We start from the raw sequence: 19595 nt of genomic DNA, 5'->3' as shown, positions 1-19595 counted from the left end.
TGTCAAAGGGGAGTACACTGGGCCCGCCAAAAGACGAGTACACTAGGACCACTCTGTGACCACCAAAGGCAAGTACACTGGGCTCACCAAGGGGTAATACAATGGGCCAACCAAACAGGAGTACAATGAGTATGCCGAAGGGGAGTACACTGGGCCTACCCAAAGATGAGTACCCTGGGCTCACTCTGTGACCACCAAAGGGGAGTACAATAGGTCCAGCAAAGAGGAATACACTGGGCCCACCCAAAGATCAGTACACTGGTCTTACTCTGACCTCCAAATTGGAGTGTACACTGGACCAACAGGGGAAGTAGATGGGGCCCTCCAAAGGGGAGTACAATGGGCTTATCATAGAGGAATAAATTGGCCTTCTCAATGACAGCCAAAGGGGAGTAGACTGGGCCCTCTCTGTGACCGCCCAAGAAGTGTAGAATGGGCCCTCTCTGCGACTGCCCAAGGGGGGGTAGACTGGGCCCTCTTTGTGACTGCCCAAGGGGTGCAGACTGGGCCCTCTCTGTGACTGCCCAAGGAGGGTATACTGGGCACTATCTGGGACTGCCCAAGGGGGGTAGACTGGGCCCTCTCTGTGACTGCCCAAGGGGGGTAGACTGGGCACTATCTGGGACTGCCCAAGGGGTGCAGACGGGGCCCTCTCTGTGACTGCCCAAGGGGGGTAGACGGGGCCCTCTCTGTGACTGTCCAAGGGGTGCACACTGGGCCCTCTCTGTGACTGCCCAAGGGGGGGTAGACTGGGCCCACTCTCTAAGTGCTCAAGGGGGGTAGACTGGGCCCTCTCTGTGACTGTCCAAGGGGGGTACACTGGGCCCTCTCTGCAACTGCAAAAGGGGAATAGACTGGGCCCACCAAAGGGAAGTAACATTGTGCCCACTCTGTGACCTCCAAAGAAGGGTAAGACTGGGCCCTCTCAGTGACTCCAGATCTCTCTCCTAAAAGTGCTAAAAAGACAAATTTAAAACATTTTTCAGTTGTGGGGTAAATGACTTCCCAAACAATTTCATATCAAAGTGGAGAATCATAAAAATAATCTCTAAGTGCTACAATAAAAAAATGCAGGGGTAACAGATGAGGAGCTACAATTTAGATGGAACTTTTTCCTGTAAAAATGGAAACCCTGAAAGCACCACCGCCATGAAGTGAAGCAGCAAGGGTCATTCCCTCCAGATGCACCACGCTGTAATTTCAGAGAACCCCCAACAAAGAGTCATAATGATAAAAATGGAGCCACATCTAATCCGGGTCCAGCAGCTGGCTATAGATGGCTGTAAGAAGCAGCGAACCCTCTGATATCACATGTGCAGCTTTGAATCTGGGTTTCCAATTTTTGTAAAAGTCCTTTAAGGGTTCTTTAACTGAAATGTCTGCCAGAAGGCTGATTACCCCCCCTCCGTGTTAGTGACTACAAACTTCCAGTGTTACAACTGGAAGCAAAAGCTTTTTCTATGGCAGGTGGCAGAAGAATACTCTACAGGAGCTTGCATGGGTTGAGCTGGGTTGGGTTGAGTTGGGTTAAAATAGGTTGGGTTGAGATGAGATGGGATGGGTTGGGTTGAGAGGAGATGGAATGTGATGGGTAGGGTTAAGATGGGTTGGGTGGAGATGGTTTGGGTGGAGATGGGTTGGATGGAGATAGGTTGGGATGAGTTGGGTTGAAATGTGTTAAAATGGGTTGGGTTGATTTGAGATGGTATGGGTTGTGTTGAGAGGGGATGGGTTGGGTTGAGAGGAGAGGGATGGGTTGGGTTGAGAGGAGAGGGATGGGTTGGGTTGAGAGGAGATGTGATGGGTTGGGTTGAGAGGAGATGTGATGGGTTGAGAGGAGATGGGTTGAGAGGAATGGGATGGGATGGGTTGGGTTGAGATGGGTTGGGTGGAGATGGGTTGGGTAGAGATGGGTTGGGTGGAGATGGGTTGGGTGGAGATGGGTTGGGTAGAGATGGGTTTGGTAGAGATGGGTTGAGTAGAGATGGGTTGGGTAGAGATGGGTTACAATGGGTTGGTTTGATTTGAGATGGTATGGGTTGGGTAGATTTGAGATGGGATGGGTTGGGTAGATTTGAGATGGGATGGGTTGGGTTAAGAGGAGATGTTTTGGGTTGAGAGGAGATGGGGTGGGTTGGGTTGAGAGGAGATGGGATGGGTTGGGTTGAGAGGAGATGGGATGGGTTGGGTTGAGAGGAGATGGGATGGGTTGAGTTGGATTGGGTTTGGTTAAGATGGGTTGGGTGGAGGGAGGGGGGCAAGCTATTTAATAAACAATTCCTGACGCCCCCCAATTACGCGGGTTCATTTTAAAAACATGAAACGTCACACAGCTTCATAGGATGACCAGAGGACATGCTCTGTACCAGAATTAACATAAAAACCCTTAAAAACACATACAAATCCCGCTACATATAGATATGTATGGTGTGTGTGTGCGCTGCTGCGCCGAGAGGGTCGTATTACCAGATACACAGACCGACAAGCGCCTAAAATCCATTGGAGGACGAATGAACAAAATATAAATTGATAGAGCTGCTGCTAAGTGCTTTTTTTCCGCTCACCATGTGAGAATCTGCTTATTACTGAGTGCTAAGGCCCTGCGCAGACTGCCATTAGGAGTGCGTTTATCCCCCCGCAACGTGCCTGCGTATCAACCACTCGAAATGCCTCTCCTGTGGACTCAGAAAGTTGTGTGTCCAGGAAGTCCCCCCCACCCCCTGCAGATCTCAAGAACCTCCAGATGGCGCTGTACAAGCTCAGCAATACAATATGGAGGTCGGCCATTGCCATTAATAAGAACAGGGGGGGCTGCGGCAAGTCTATACATTCTCACAGGCCTGAGACGGACCCCCACCTGCATTGGCAGTACTTCTGCCATTGCCGTAGGTAAGTGCTACAGTATGTTCAGGCACCGGTGGAGACCATGGCTTCTACAGCGTCAGTATACCACCACCACCACCACCCTATAGACATAGGCAACGTACCCCCAATGACAGTATGCACATGGCTCAACAGTCTGCAGAGCATTGCACCAACAGTGAAGGCCTTAGTACAATAGCTCTGCAGATCTCTCTACCGGATAAGGCCAGAGTCCTGTCATTTCATGTATACAGATGGAGGGAACAGGAGTTGTTTGGGTGCCACCTAGGGCCCCGTCCCTCTTCATCAGTCTTGAATGGGTCCCACTCCTCTACCGTGACAATAAAAAAAAAAACAGAAGGACTGCGGAGCGGGGCCCTTTTTTTTTTCTATCCAGGGCCACAATATCAAACAGGTCTCTTTAAAGTGCCATAGAGAATTTGTTACCTTTTCAGGTAAAAAAAAAAAAAAAGAAAGCTTCACCGGTGGCCCCAAAAGGGTTAAAACAGCAGCCTGAACACAGCAAAGCCAAAATACAGCCCCCCGCCTCCCCCCACAACAAGCGACTACCAGTGTACCAGACTGAGCGGCACACCCCAGCCTTAGCATTCCAGTCTGGGGAAGCACTCCGCTCCCAGCGCGCACAATACTGACACCTGCAATCCAGATTCCTTGCAGAGGTAAAGAAGCGGGGGTTGGGGGGCATTACATAGGCGCTGGGGGTGGGGGGGCAGACTGCTGTTTTAACACGCCAGCTTCCTGTCAAGGTTTAGCAATGTGCAACATTCCCCCCTTTCTGGATACAAAAGGGGCTTCAACTGAAAGCGTTAACCAAAGGTCTGGCTAGTGGCCGGGTCGGGGGTTGAAGCCAAGGGGGTCCTGCTCTCGCTTACATTCACCAGGGGGAATTCTGAGAAGTCGGTGCCGGCCGCGGGCTGCCGCAGGTTCACCTGTCCATTGGCGGGGCTGAACTGGGGCGACATCCCGGGGGGGCGGCTGCCGTGGTACTGCGCTCTGAACGGCTGCTCGAACGCGGCCAGCTGGTAGGTCTGGTGGACAGTCTGCTGCGTCTCGGGCTTCTTCTGAGCCGTCACTTGATCGATGAAATCCTGCGCCGACGACGAAGGTGTGGGGGAGGCGTGGCTTCCATCGTCCGCTGGAAAGCTGAAGGTGCTCTGGGCGTCGGTCACTATTAGTCCGAAGTGAGATTTGTCGGGCGACACCCTCAGCGGGGTGGACATGCTTGCCCGGTACGTGGTGATGGGCAGCGTGGCGTAGACGTGCTTGTCCAGCGCCGGGAAGGCCGCCGCACCGGAGAGAGCCTGGCTATCGGTGACGAAGTTAAGGCTCGTATTGTTCAGATAGGCGTCGTTTTGGCTGGTCCGTTCTAAAGCCTGCTGCAGAAACTTCGAATACTCTTGCAGCATGCTGGCCTTGTCAGACTGCGAGACCTGGGCGGGGGCGACGAGGTTCTCCGGCTGGCTGGTCTCCCCCGAGGAGTTGATGGAGATGCTGGACGTGACTTCGGTATCTCCTACGCTGAAGGCGATCTCATGCTGCCCGTTGGCTTTGTGCGAATAATGATCCAACAGCGTCTGCAGCACTTCGTCCGGAATCACGCTTTTATCATGGTTGGCCTTAATGTCCACGTTCAGCGCCTGAGCGTCCATGAGGGCGGCCGCGCTGCTCTCGTCCATGACGCTGGCCACGGCCGCCTGGGTGGCTGACGGCTGAGAGGCCATGGTGCCCACGTTCAGGGCGTACTCGCGGCTGCTGCCGTTGCTGGTGGCGGCCAGCAGGTAGCGCTTCTTCTTGGAGAACTGCATGGCCTCTTCGTAGCTGACGCTGCTGTTGGCCGGTTTGGCGGTCCCCTCCTGCATCGGGTCGCCGTGGTCCATGTCCGAGTTGCTACCAGAGTCCAGCAGGGCCTGTTTGTCCACCAGTTCAAAAGTATACTTGCCCACTTTGCCGTCGTCGAAAGCGGTGAGCGCCGCCGCCATGGCCTGGCTCTGCTCCAGCGCTTGGCTCTGCTCCAGCGCTTGGCTATGCTCCAACGAATGGCTCTGCTCCAGCGGGTGTTTGCCGCTCTTTTTGTTGCTCACTTTCTTAATCAGCAGTTTTGGGGGGCTGATGGCGGCGGACACGTCTTCCTGAAGGTGCAGGTCGCTGACGGAGGGATGAGACATTTCCATGGAGTACTCCGTCACCATGTACTCGTCTTTCACTTTGGTACTGTTGGGGTACAGGGGCAGGAACTCCGCCTTATCCTTCTTCTGCTCCGCCTTTTCCAGGCCGCCCTCCTTATCGCTCAGCCCCAGCAGCTTCATCTTGTCCGCCCTCTGCTGCTTCTTCTTCTGTAACGCTCCTTCTTTGGCCAGAGCAGCGAAGATGTCGCCGTCCGGGGATAACAGGCTGGACTTGCTGGCGCTTTTACTCACTTTGCGCTCTCGGTTCTCGTGGCACATGCGCTTGTGCTTCAGGACCCGGTCCGTCCGGGAGAAATACTGGTGGGGGAAAAAAAAAGAAAATATAAGTTATCGGTGCTCTTCACGTAAAGCAAATCTTCAGCGCAATTAAACCGCTTCTCTACCGCGCCAATTCTGACACTTCTCACATACACGTAAAAAAATTTTTTTGCTAGAAAATTACATCAACCCTCAAACCATTATATATATTAGGGTTGTCCCGATACCGATACTAGTATTGGGACCGATACTGAGCATTTGCGCGAGTACTTGTACTCGCGCAAACGCTCCCGATGCTTCAGCCGATACTTCCCCCCCCCCCGCCCCTAGTTGATCAGCGCGGGGAACATTACACAGCTTTTATTTTGATAGCTGTGTGTTCCACCGCCGCACCTCGTCATGTATAGACACTCCCCCTTGTCCAGGCACTTTGATAGACAGATCACCCGTCCCAGGATTGGATGGGTGATCTGTCTATCAAAGTGCCTGGACAAGGGGGGGGGGATATATATGACGAGGCGCGGCGAGGGGAACACACAGCTATTCAAATGAAAGCTGTAATGTTCCCCGCGCTGATCAACTAGACTACGGCGGGGGGGGGGGCTTGACTTTCTCTTGGGGACATGGCTGCATATTTGTGGGGACATGGCGGCATATTTGTGGGGACATGGTGGCATATTTGTGGGGACATGGCGGCATATTTGTGGGGACATGGCTACATATTTGTGGGGACATGGCTGCATATTTGTGGGGACATGGCTGCATATTTGTGGGGACATGGCTGCATATTTGTGGGGACATGGCGGCATATTTGTGGGGACATGGCGGCATATTTGTGGGGACATGGCGGCATATTTGTGGGGACATGGCTACATATTTGTGGGGACATGGCTGCATATTTGTGGGGACATGGCGGCATATTTGTGGGGACATGGCGGCATATTTGTGGGGACATGGCGGCATATTTGTGGGGACATGGCTGCATATTTGTAGTGACATGGCTGCATATATGGGGGACATGGCTGCATATATGTGGGGACATGGCTGCATATATGTGGGGACATGGCTGCATATTTGTGGGGACATGGCGGCATATTTGTGGGGACATGGCGGCATATTTGTGGGGACATGCCGGCATATTTGTGGGGACATGCCGGCATATTTGTGGGGACATGGCGGCATATTTGTGGGGACATGGCGGCATATTTGTGGGGGGACATGGCTGCATTTGGGGACACATTTTAAAAAAAGTATCGGTATTCGGTATCGACGAGTACATGGAAAAAAGTATCAGTACTTGTACTCAGTCCTAAAAAATTGGTATCGGGACAACCCTAATATATATTCTATTAAAGCTGCATGATTATTTGTCAAAGAATTAAAATCGCGATTTCACCCCCCTCCCGATCTTAAAACAGCATTTCCCCGATTCTATGTAACACTCCTGACAGCTGACAAAAAAATAAATAAAAAAAATCCAGGCAGCCTGCCAAGTTTACCATTGGAGAGAACTATAAACAAAGTAACATTTGATTATTTTTTTTTATTATTAACCTTATTGCTATCATAAGGGATGAACAACATCGCTTGTGACAGCATAGGCAGTGACAGGTCTTCTTTATGGAGATATCGGGGGTCTATTGAACCCCCAATCTTTCCTCCGGCCTCCATTGCAGCTGATCAGTCACAGATCGGTCTAATCGACGGCTTTCCTGACCGCTAACGGCCAGGCAAACAGAGAGCCAAAACCAGAAGTGACAAAATCTGTGTCGCTTCCAGTTTTCCGCGGTCACAGAGGGAGGAACGTCGTCAGTTCCTCTCTCTCTCTGCCGGTCGCATCGCTCCTGGACTCCATAATCAGACGGCAGAGCACAGGAGAGGCGGCAGCGGAGGGAGGGACGCCCCCTTCCACCACCCGCAGAAGTGATCAGGAGTGCGTTACTCTCAGAATGCAGAGATCAGGAGTGCGTTACTCTCAGAATGCAGGGATCAGGAGTGTGTTACTCTCAGAATGCAGGGATCGGGAGTGTGTTACGCTCAGAATGCAGGGATCAGGAGTGTGTTACGCTCAGAATGCAGGGATCAGGAGTGTGTTACTCTCAGAATGCAGGGATCAGGAGTGTGTTACGCTCAGAATGCAGGGATCAGGAGTGTGTTACGCTCAGAATGCAGGGATCAGGAGTGTGTTACGCTCAGAATGCAGGGATCGGGAGTGTGTTACTCTCAGAATGCAGGGATCGGGAGTGTGTTACGCTCAGAATGCAGGGATCAGGAGTGTGTTACGCTCAGAATGCAGGGATCGGGAGTGTGTTACTCTCAGAATGCAGGGATCGGGAGTGTGTTACTCTCAGAATGCAGGGATCAGGAGTGTGTTACTCTCAGAATGCAGGGATCAGGAGTGTGTTACGGTCAGAATGCAGGGATCAGGAGTGCGTTACGCTCAGAATGCAGGGATCGGGAGTGTGTTACTCTCAGAATGCAGGGATCAGGAGTGTGTTACTCTCAGAATGCAGGGATCAGGAGTGTGTTACTCTCAGAATGCAGGGATCGGGAGTGTGTTACTCTCAGAATGCAGGGATCAGGAGTGTGTTACTCTCAGAATGCAGGGATCGGGAGTGTGTTACGCTCAGAATGCAGGGATCAGGAGTGCCTTATGCTCAGAAAGCAGGGATCAGGAGTGCCTTATGCTCAGAATGCAGGGATCAGGAGTGCCTTATGCTCAGAATGCAGGGATCAGGAGTGCCTTATGCTCAGAATGCAGGGATCAGGAGTGCCTTATGCTCAGAATGCAGGGATCAGGAGTGCCTTATGCTCAGAATGCAGGGATCAGGAGTGCCTTATGCTCAGAATGCAGGGATCAGGAGTGCGTTATGCTCAGAATGCAGGGATCAGGCGTGTGTTACGCTCAGAATGTAGGTAATAATAGGACCCCCCTGTAGACTGGTAATAATAGGACCCCCCCCCCCTGCAGACAGGTAATAATAGGACCCCCTGTAGACAGGTAATAATAGGACCCCCCCTGTAGACAGGTAATAATAGGACCCCCTGTAGACAGGTAATAATAGGACCCCCCCTGTAGACAGGTAATAATAGGACCCCCTGTAGACAGGTAATAATAGGACCCCCCCTGTAAACAGGTAATAATACGACCCCCCTGTAGACAGGTAATAATACGACCCCCCTGTAGACAGGTAATAATAATAGGCTCTGGTTGGATGAACACACCTGTAGGCAGTACTCGCACTGGTAGGGTTTCTCTCCGCTGTGCGTCCTCTTGTGTCTTTCCATGTGATATTTCTGGATGAATCGCATTCCGCACTCATCGCAGTGGAAAGGCTTCTCTCCTGGGAAGAGGAATGTATATTATATGAAGGATTCCAGAACACGCGGGACTACAGGCGAGTCCCCGGCCTCACCACTCACCTGTGTGAATCTTCTCGTGTCGCTGCAGAAGATACTTCTGGATAAAACGCATGTCACACTGAGCGCACTGGAAGGGCTTCTCACCTGGAGGACGAAAACTAAAGGTCACCTCCGCCCATACACACAGTATCATTTATAAACATTGCTCAGACAGGAGAGAGAGAGATACAAAGGAACATTGTTTATAAACATTGCTCAGACAGGAGAGAGAGATACAAAGTAACATTGTTTATAAACATTGATCAGACGGGAGATAGAGAGATACAAAGTAACATTGTTTATAAACATTGATCAGACGGGAGATAGAGAGATACAAAGTAACATTGTTTATAAACATTGATCAGACAGGTGATAGAGAGATACAAAGTAACATTGTTTATAAACATTGCTCAGACAGGAGAGAGAGAGATACAAAGTAACATTGTTTATAAACATTGATCAGACGGGAGATAGAGATACAAAGTAACATTGTTTATAAACATTGATCAGACGGGAGATAGAGAGATACAAAGGAACATTGTTTATAAACATTGATCAGACAGGAGATAGAGAGATACAAAGTAACATTGTTTATAAACATTGATCAGACGGAAGATAGAGAGATACAAAGTAACATTGTTTATAAACATTGATCAGACGGGAGATAGAGAGATACAAAGTAACATTGTTTATAAACATTGATCAGACAGGAGATAGAGAGATACAAAGTAACATTGTTTATAAACATTGATCAGACGGGAGATAGAGAGATACAAAGTAACATTGTTTATAAACATTGCTCAGACAGGAGAGAGAGAGATACAAAGTAACATTGTTTATAAACATTGATCAGACGGGAGATAGAGATACAAAGTAACATTGTTTATAAACATTGATCAGACGGGAGATAGAGATACAAAGTAACATTGTTTATAAACATTGATCAGACAGGAGATAGAGAGATACAAAGGAACATTGTTTATAAACATTGATCAGACGGGAGATAGAGAGATACAAAGTAACATTGTTTATAAACATTGATCAGACGGAAGATAGAGAGATACAAAGTAACATTGTTTATAAACATTGATCAGACAGGAGATAGAGATACAAAGTAACATTGTTTATAAACATTGATCAGACGGGAGATAGAGAGATACAAAGTAACATTGTTTATAAACATTGATCAGACGGGAGAGATACAAAGTAACATTGTTTATAAACATTGATCAGACGGGAGATAGAGAGATACAAAGTAACATTGTTTATAAACATTGATCAGACGGGAGATAGAGATACAAAGTAACATTGTTTATAAACATTGATCAGACGGGAGATAGAGATACAAAGTAACATTGTTTATAAACATTGATCAGACGGGAGATAGAGAGATACAAAGTAACATTGTTTATAAACATTGATCAGATGGGAGAGATACAAAGTAACATTGTTTATAAACATTGATCAGACGGGAGATAGAGAGATACAAAGTAACATTGTTTATAAACATTGATCAGACGGGAGATAGAGATACAAAGTAACATTGTTTATAAACATTGATCAGACGGGAGATAGAGATACAAAGTAACATTGTTTATAAACATTGATCAGACGGGAGATAGAGAGATACAAAGTAACATTGTTTATAAACATTGATCAGACGGGAGATAGAGAGATACAAAGTAACATTGTTTATAAACATTGATCAGATGGGAGATAGAGAGATACAAAGTAACATTGTTTATAAACATTGATCAGACGGGAGATAGAGAGATACAAAGTAACATTGTTTATAAACATTGATCAGACGGGAGAGATACAAAGTAACATTGTTTATAAACATTGATCAGACGGGAGATAGAGATACAAAGTAACATTGTTTATAAACATTGATCAGACGGGAGATAGAGAGATACAAAGTAACATTGTTTATAAACATTGATCAGACGGGAGATAGAGAGATACAAAGTAACATTGTTTATAAACATTGATCAGACAGGAGAGAGAGATACAAAGTAACATTGTTTATAAACATTGCTCAGACAGGAGAGAAAGATACAAAGTAACATTGTTTATAAACATTGATCAGACAGGAGAGAGATACAAAGTAACATTGTTTATAAACATTGATCAGACAGGACATAGAGAGATACAAAGTAACATTGTTTATAAACATTGCTCAGACAGGAGAGAAAGATACAAAGTAACATTGTTTATAAACATTGCTCAGACAGGAGAGAAAGATACAAAGTAACATTGTTTATAAACATTGATCAGACAGGAGAGAGAGAGATACAAAGTAACATTGTTTATAAACATTGATCAGACGGGAGAGAGAGAGATACAAAGTAACATTGTTTATAAACATTGATCAGACAGGACATAGAGAGATACAAAGTAACATTGTTTATAAACATTGCTCAGACAGGAGAGAAAGATACAAAGTAACATTGTTTATAAACATTGCTCAGACAGGAGAGAAAGATACAAAGTAACATTGTTTATAAACATTGATCAGACAGGAGAGAGAGAGATACAAAGTAACATTGTTTATAAACATTGATCAGACAGGAGAGAGAGATACAAAGGAACATTGTTTATAAACATTGCTCAGACAGGAGAGAGAGATACAAAGTAACATTGTTTATAAACATTGCTCAGACAGGAGAGAGAGAGATACAAAGTAACATTGTTTATAAACATTGCTCAGACAGGAGAGAAAGATACAAAGTAACATTGTTTATAAACATTGATCAGACAGGAGAGAGATACAAAGTAACATTGTTTATAAACATTGATCAGACAGGACATAGAGAGATACAAAGTAACATTGTTTATAAACATTGCTCAGACAGGAGAGAGAGAGATACAAAGTAACATTGTTTATAAACATTGCTCAGACAGGAGAGAAAGATACAAAGTAACATTGTTTATAAACATTGATCAGACAGGAGAGAGATACAAAGTAACATTGTTTATAAACATTGATCAGACAGGACATAGAGAGATACAAAGTAACATTGTTTATAAACATTGCTCAGACAGGAGAGAAAGATACAAAGTAACATTGTTTATAAACATTGCTCAGACAGGAGAGAAAGATACAAAGTAACATTGTTTATAAACATTGCTCAGACAGGAGAGAAAGATACAAAGTAACATTGTTTATAAACATTGCTCAGACAGGAGATAGAGAGATACAAAGTAGCAGTGTTACTTTAGTATAAACTCCCATTATGATCCTTGCTATGCCCATATTTGACAATGTCTTGTCACTGGATGGGCGGAGTCTGTTGGGGAACTGAGAGACGAGTTCCCCAATAAGTCCGCTTCACTACTGAGGTGACAGGACACAGCAGTAATCTGCACATTACCGGGAGGGGAGGTGCCTATTAACGGGAGGGGAGGTGCACATTACAGGGAGGGGAGGTGCACATTACCGGGAGGGGAGGTGCACATTACCGGGAGGGGAGGTGCACATTACAGGGAGGGGAGGTGCATATTACAGGGAGGGGAGGAGCACATTACAGGGAGGGGAGGTGCACATTACTGGGAGGGGAGGTGCACATTACCGGGAGGGGAGGAGCACATTACAGGGAGGGGAGGAGCACATTACAGGGAGGGGAGGTGCACATTACAGGGAGGGGAGGTGCACATTACAGGGAGGGGAGGTGCACATTACCGGGAGGGGAGGTGCACATTACAGGGAGGGGAGGAGCACATTACAGGGAGGGGAGGTCACATTACAGGGAGGGGAGGTGCATATTACCGGGAGGGGAGGTGCACATTACTGGGAGGGGAGGTGCACATTACCGGGAGGGGAGGTGCACATTACAGGGAGGGGAGGAGCACATTACAGGGAGGGGAGGTCACATTACAGGGAGGGGAGGTGCACATTACAGGGAGGGGAGGTGCACATTACAGGGAGGGGAGGTGTACATTACAGGGAGGGGAGGTGCACATTACAGGGAGGGGAGGTGCACATTAGAGGGAGGGGAGGAGCACATTACAGGGAGGGGAGGTGCATATTACAGGGAGGGGAGGTCACATTACAGGGAGGGGAGGTGCACATTACAGGGAGGGGAGGTGCACATTACCGGGAGGGGAGGTGCACATTACAGGGAGGGGAGGTGTACATTACAGGGAGGGGAGGTGCACATTACCGGGAGGGGAGGGGCACATTACCGGGAAGGGAGGTGCATATTACCGGGAGGGGAGGTGCACATTACAGGGAGGGGAGGAGCACATTACAGGGAGGGGAGGTGCACATTACAGGGAGGGGAGGTGCACATTACAGGGAGGGGAGGTCACATTACAGGGAGGGGAGGAGCACATTACAGGGAGGGGAGGTCACATTACAGGGAGGGGAGGTGCACATTACAGGGAGGGGAGGTCACATTACAGGGAGGGGAGGAGCACATTACAGGGAGGGGAGGTCACATTACAGGGAGGGGAGGTGCATATTACAGGTAGGGGAGGTGCACATTACAGGGAGGGGAGGTGCACATTACAGGGAGGGGAGGTGCACATTACCGGGAGGGGAGGTGCACATTACAGGGAGGGGAGGTGCATATTACAGGGAGGGGAGGTGCACATTACAGGGAGGGGAGGTCACATTACCGGGAGGGGAGGTGCACATTACAGGGAGGGGAGGTGCACATTACAGGGAGGGGAGGTGCACATTACAGGGAGGGGAGGTGCACATTAGAGGGAGGGGAGGTGCATATTACCGGAAGGGGAGGTGCATATTACAGGGAGGGGAGGTGCATATTACAGGGAGGGGAGGTGCATATTACAGGGAGGGGAGGTCACATTACAGGGAGGGGAGGTGCACATTACAGGGAGGGGAGGTGCACATTACAGGGAGGGGAGGTGCACATTACTGGGAGGGGAGGTGCACATTACTGGGAGGGGAGGTGCATATTACTGGGAGGGGAGGTGTACATTAGAGGGAGGGGAGGTGCACATTACAGGGAGGGGAGGTGTACATTACAGGGAGGGGAGGTGCACATTACTGGGAGGGGAGGTGCACATTACTGGGAGGGGAGGTGCATATTACTGGGAGGGGAGGTGTACATTAGAGGGAGGGGAGGTGCACATTACAGGGAGGTGCACATTACAGGGAGGGGAGGTCACATTACCGGGAGGGGAGGTGCACATTACAGGGAGGGGAGGAGCACATTACAGGGAGGGGAGGTCACATTACAGGGAGGGGAGGTGCACATTACAGGGAGGGGAGGTCACATTACCGGGAGGGGAGGTGCACATTAGAGGGAGGGGAGGTGCACATTACAGGGAGGGGAGGTGCACATTACAGGGAGGGGAGGTGCACATTACTGGGAGGGGAGGTGCACATTCCCGGGAGAGGAGGTGCCCATTACCGGGAAAGGAGGTGCCCATTACCGGGAGAGGAGGTGCCCATTACCGGGAGGGGAGATGCCCATTACCGGGAGGGGAGGTGCACATTACCGGGAGGGGAGGTGTACATTACCGGGAGGGGAGGTGTACATTACCGGGAGGGGAGGTGTACATTACCGGGAGGGGAGGTGTACATTACCGGGAGGGGGGGTGCACATTACCGGGAGGGGAGGTGTACATTACCGGGAGGGGAGGTGTACATTAGAGGGAGGGGGGGTGCACATTACCGGGAGGGGAGGTGCACATTACCGGGAGGGGAGGTGCACATTACCGGGAGGGGGGGTGTACATTACCGGGAGGGGAGGTGTACATTACCGGGAGGGGAGGTGTACATTACCGGGAGGGGGGGTGCACATTACCGGGAGGGGAGGTGCACATTACCGGGAGGGGGGGTGTACATTACCGGGAGGGGAGGTGTACATTACCGGGAGGGGGGGTGCACATTACCGGGAGTGGAGGTGCACATTACAGGGAGGGGAGGTGCACATTACAGGGAGGGGAGGTGCACATTACCGGGAGGGGAGGTGCATATTACAGGTAGGGGAGGTGCACATTACAGGTAGGGGAGGTGCACATTACAGGGAGGGGAGGTGCATATTACAGGGAGGGGAGGTGCACATTAGAGGGAGGGGAGGTGCACATTACAGGGAGGGGAGGTGCACATTACAGGGAGGGGAGGTGTACATTACCGGGAGGGGGGGTGTACATTACCGGGAGGGGGGGTGCACATTACCGGGAGTGGAGGTGCACATTACAGGGAGGGGACGTGCATATTACCGGGAGGGGAGGTGCACATTACCGGGAGGGGAGGTGCATATTACCGGGAGGGGAGGTGCATATTACTGGGAGGGGAGGTGCATATTACTGGAAGGGGAGGTGCACATTACTGGGAGGGGAGGTGCACATTACCGGGAGGGGAGGTCACATTACAGGGAGGGGAGGTGTACATTACCGGGAGGGGAGGTGCATATTACCGGGAGGGGAGGTGCATATTACTGGGAGGGGAGGTGTACATTACAGGGAGGGGAGGTGCACATTACAGGGAGGGGAGGTGCACATTACTGGGAGGGGAGGTGCACATTCCCGGGAGAGGAGGTGCCCATTACCGGGAAAGGAGGTGCCCATTACCGGGAGAGGAGGTGCCCATTACCGGGAAAGGAGGTGCCCATTACCGGGAGGGGAGGTGCCCATTACAGGGAGGGGAGGTGCACATTACAGGGAGGGGAGGTGCACATTACTGGGAGGGGAGGTGCACATTACCGGGAGGGGAGGTGCACATTACAGGGAGGGGAGGTGCATATTACTGGGAGGGGAGGTGCATATTACAGGTAGGGGAGGTGCACATTAGAGGGAGGGGAGGTGCACATTACAGAGAGGGGAGGTACACATTACAGGGAGGGGAGGTACACATTACAGGGAGGGGAGGTGCACATTACAGGGAGAGGAGGTGCACATTAGAGGGAGGGGAGGTGCACATTACAGAGAGGGGAGGTACACATTACAGGGAGGGGAGGTGCATATTACAGGGAGAGGAGGTGCACATTAGAGGGAGGGGAGGTGCACATTACCGGGAGGGGAGGTCACATTACAGGGAGGGGAGGTCACATTACAGGGAGGGGAGGTCACATTACAGGGAGGGGAGGTGCACATTGAAGGGAGGGGAGGTGCACATTACCGGGAGGGGAGGTGCACATTACCGGGAGGGGAGGTGTACATTACAGGGAGGGGAGGTCACATTACAGGGAGGGGAGGAGCACATTACCGGGAGGGGAAGTGCACATTACTGGAAGGGGAGGTGCACATTAGAGGGAGGGGAGGTGCACATTACAGGGAGGGGAGGTGCACACTAGAGGGAGGGGAGGTGTACATTACAGGGAGGGGAGGTGCACATTACTGGGAGGGGAGGTGCACATTACCGGGAGGGGAGGTGCACATTACAGGGAGGGGAGGTGCATATTACTGGGAGGGGAGGTGCATATTACTGGGAGGGGAGGTGTACATTACCGGGAGGGGAGGTGCACATTACCAGGAGGGGAGGTGCACATTACAGGGAGGGGAGGTCACATTACAGGGAGGGGAGGTGCACATTACAGGGAGGGGAGGTCACATTACCAGGAGGGGAGGTGCACATTACAGGGAGGGGAGGTGCACATTACTGGGAGGGGAGGTGCACATTACAGGGAGGGGAGGTGCACATTACAGGGAGGGGAGGTGCACATTACCGGGAGGGGAGGTGCACATTACTGGGAGGGGAGGTGCACATTACAGGGAGTGGAGGTGCACATTACAGGGAGGGGAGGTGCACATTACAGGGAGGGGAGGTGCACATTACAGGGAGGGGAGGTGCACATTACAGGGAGGGGAGGTGCACATTACAGGGAGGGGAGGTGTACATTACAGGGAGGGGAGGTGCACATTACTGGGAGGGGAGGTGCACATTACAGGGAGGGGAGGTGCACATTACAGGGAGGGGAGGTGTACATTACAGGGAGGGGAGGTGTACATTACAGGGAGGGGAGGTGTACATTACTGGGAGGGGAGGTGCACATTACCAGGAGGGGAGGTGCACATTAGAGGGAGGGGAGGTGTACATTACCGGGAGGGGAGGTGCATATTACTGGAAGGGGAGGTGCACATTACTGGGAGGGGAGGTGCACATTACCGGGAGGGGAGGTCACATTACAGGGAGGGGAGGTGTACATTACCGGGAGGGGAGGTGCATATTACTGGAAGGGGATGTGCACATTACAGGGAGGGGAGGTGCACATTACAGAGAGGGGAGGTACACATTACAGGGAGGGGAGGTGCACATTACAGGGAGGGGATGTGCACATTACCGGGAGGGGAGGTGCATATTACAGGGAGAGGAGGTGCACATTAGAGGGAGGGGAGGTGCACATTACAGGGAGGGGAGGTGCACATTACAGGGAGGGGAGGTGCATATTACAGGGAGGGGAGGTGCACATTACAGGGAGGGGAGGTGCACATTACAGGGAGGGGAGGTGCATATTACAGGGAGGGGAGGTGCATATTACAGGGAGGGGAGGTGCACATTACAGGGAGGGGAGGTGCATATTACAGGGAGGGGAGGTGCATATTACAGGGAGGGGAGGTGCACATTACAGGGAGGGGAGGTGCATATTACAGGGAGGGGAGGTGCATATTACAGGTAGGGGAGGTGCACATTAGAGGGAGGGGAGGTGCACATTAGAGGGAGGGGAGGTGCACATTACAGAGAGGGGAGGTACACATTACAGGGAGGGGAGGTGCACATTACAGGGAGAGGAGGTGCACATTAGAGGGAGGGGAGGTGCACATTACAGGGAGGGGAGGTGCACATTACTGGGAGGGGAGGTGCACATTACTGGGAGGGGAGGTGCACATTACCGGGAGGGGAGGTGTACATTACAGGGAGGGGAGGTGCACATTACTGGGAGGGGAGGAGCACATTACCGGGAGGGGAGGAGCACATTACAGGGAGGGGAGGTGCACATTACTGGGAGGGGAGGAGCACATTACAGGGAGGGGAGGTGCACATTACAGGGAGGGGAGGTGCACATTACAGGGAGGGGAGGTGCACATTACAGGGAGGGGAGGTGCATATTACCGGGAGGGGAGGTGCACATTACAGGGAGGGGAGGTGCACATTACCGGGAGGGGAGGTGCACATTACCGGGAGGGGAGGTGCATATTACCGGGAGGGGAGGTGCACATTACTGGGAGGGGAGGTGCACATTAGAGGGAGGGGAGGTGCACGTTACAGGGAGGGGAGGTGCACATTACAGGGAGGGGAGGTGCACATTACTGGGAGGGGAGGTGCACATTAGAGGGAGGGGAGGTGCACATTACAGGGAGGGGAGGTGCACATTACTGGGAGGGGAGGTGCACATTAGAGGGAGGTGCACATTACAGGGAGGGGAGGTGCACATTAGAGGGAGGGGAGGAGCACATTACAGGGAGGGGAGGTGCACATTACTGGGAGGGGAGGTGCACATTACAGGTAGGGGAGGTGCACATTACAGGGAGGGGAGGTGCATATTACCGGGAGGGGAGGTGCACATCACAGGGAGGGGAGGTGCACATTACAGGGAGGGGAGGTGCATATTACAGGGAGGGGAGGTGCACATTACAGGGAGGGGAGGTGTACATTACAGGTAGGGGAGGTGCACATTACAGGGAGGGGAGGTGTACATTACAGGGAGGGGAGGTGCATATTACAGGGAGGGGAGGTGCACATTAGAGGGAGGGGAGGTGCATATTACCGGGAGGGGAGGTGCACATTACAGGGAGGGGAGGTCACATTACAGGGAGGGGAGGTGCACATTAGAGGGAGGGGAGGTGCATATTACAGGGAGGGGAGGTACACATTACTGGAAGGGGAGGAGCACATTACAGGGAGGGGAGGTGCATATTACAGGGAGGGGAGGTGCACATTACAGGGAGGGGAGGTGCATATTACAGGGAGGGGAGGTGCACATTACAGGGAGGGGAGGTGTACATTAGAGGGAGGGGAGGTGCACATTACAGGGAGGGGAGGTGCACATTACTGGAAGGGGATGTGCACATTACAGGGAGGGGAGGTGCATATTACAGGGAGGGGAGGAGCACATTACAGGGAGGGGAGGTGCACATTGGAGGAAGAGGAGGTGCACATTACTGGAAGGGGAGGTGCACATTACAGGGAGGGGAGGTGCACATTGGAGGAAGAGGAGGTGCACATTACTGGAAGGGGAGGTGCACATTACCGGGAGGGGAGGAGCACATTACCGGGAGGGGAGGTCACATTACAGGGAGGGGAGGTCACATTACTGGAAGGGGAGGTGCACATTACAGGGAGGGGAGGTGCACATTACAGGGAGGGGAGGTGCACATTACAGGGAGGGGAGGTGCACATTACAGGGAGGGGAGGTGTACATTACAGGGAGGGGAGGTGCACATTACAGGGAGGGGAGGTGCATATTACTGGGAGGGGAGGTGCACATTACAGGGAGGGGAGGTGCATATTACAGGGAGGGGAGGAGCACATTACAGGGAGGGGAGGTGCACATTACTGGGAGGGGAGGTGCACATTACCGGGAGGGGAGGAGCACATTACAGGGAGGGGAGGAGCACATTACAGGGAGGGGAGGTGCACATTACAGGGAGGGGAGGTGTACATTACAGGGAGGGGAGGTGCACATTACAGGGAGGGGAGGTGCACATTACAGGGAGGGGAGGTGCACATTACAGGGAGGGGAGGTGCATATTACCGGGAGGGGAGGTGTACATTACAGGGAGGGGAGGTGCACATTACTGGGAGGGGAGGTGCATATTACCGGGAGGGGAGGTGCATATTACCAGGAGGGGAGGTGTACATTACAGGGAGGGGAGGTGCATATTACCGGGAGGGGAGGTGCATATTACAGGGAGGGGAGGTGCACATTACAGGGAGGGGAGGTGCACATTACT

At 51.4% G+C, this 19595-nt stretch overlaps 1 protein-coding gene across 2 annotated transcripts in view; it reads right to left on the bottom strand.

Annotated features, from left to right (window-relative positions):
* Positions 1 to 2291: 2291 nt before the first annotated feature.
* The window catches only part of ZNF148 (zinc finger protein 148), a 35132-nt gene continuing 17828 nt past the window's right edge, over positions 2292 to 19595 (bottom strand). For both annotated transcript variants that reach the window (XM_040358322.1, XM_040358323.1), the window contains exons 4-6: positions 8751 to 8834; positions 8553 to 8671; positions 2292 to 5366 (exon numbers count right to left, since the gene is read on the bottom strand). In XM_040358322.1, coding sequence (XP_040214256.1) covers positions 3690 to 5366; positions 8553 to 8671; positions 8751 to 8834 — 1880 coding nt within the window. In that variant the 3' untranslated portion in view covers positions 2292 to 3689. The remainder of the gene's footprint in view (positions 5367 to 8552; positions 8672 to 8750; positions 8835 to 19595) is intronic.

The sequence above is a fragment of the Rana temporaria genome, chromosome 6, assembly GCF_905171775.1.
Source record: "Rana temporaria chromosome 6, aRanTem1.1, whole genome shotgun sequence".
Classification (NCBI taxonomy): domain Eukaryota; kingdom Metazoa; phylum Chordata; class Amphibia; order Anura; family Ranidae; genus Rana; species Rana temporaria.
The sequence above is the reverse complement of the archived record's forward strand: the minus strand, read 5'-3'. Positions and strand labels throughout refer to the sequence as shown.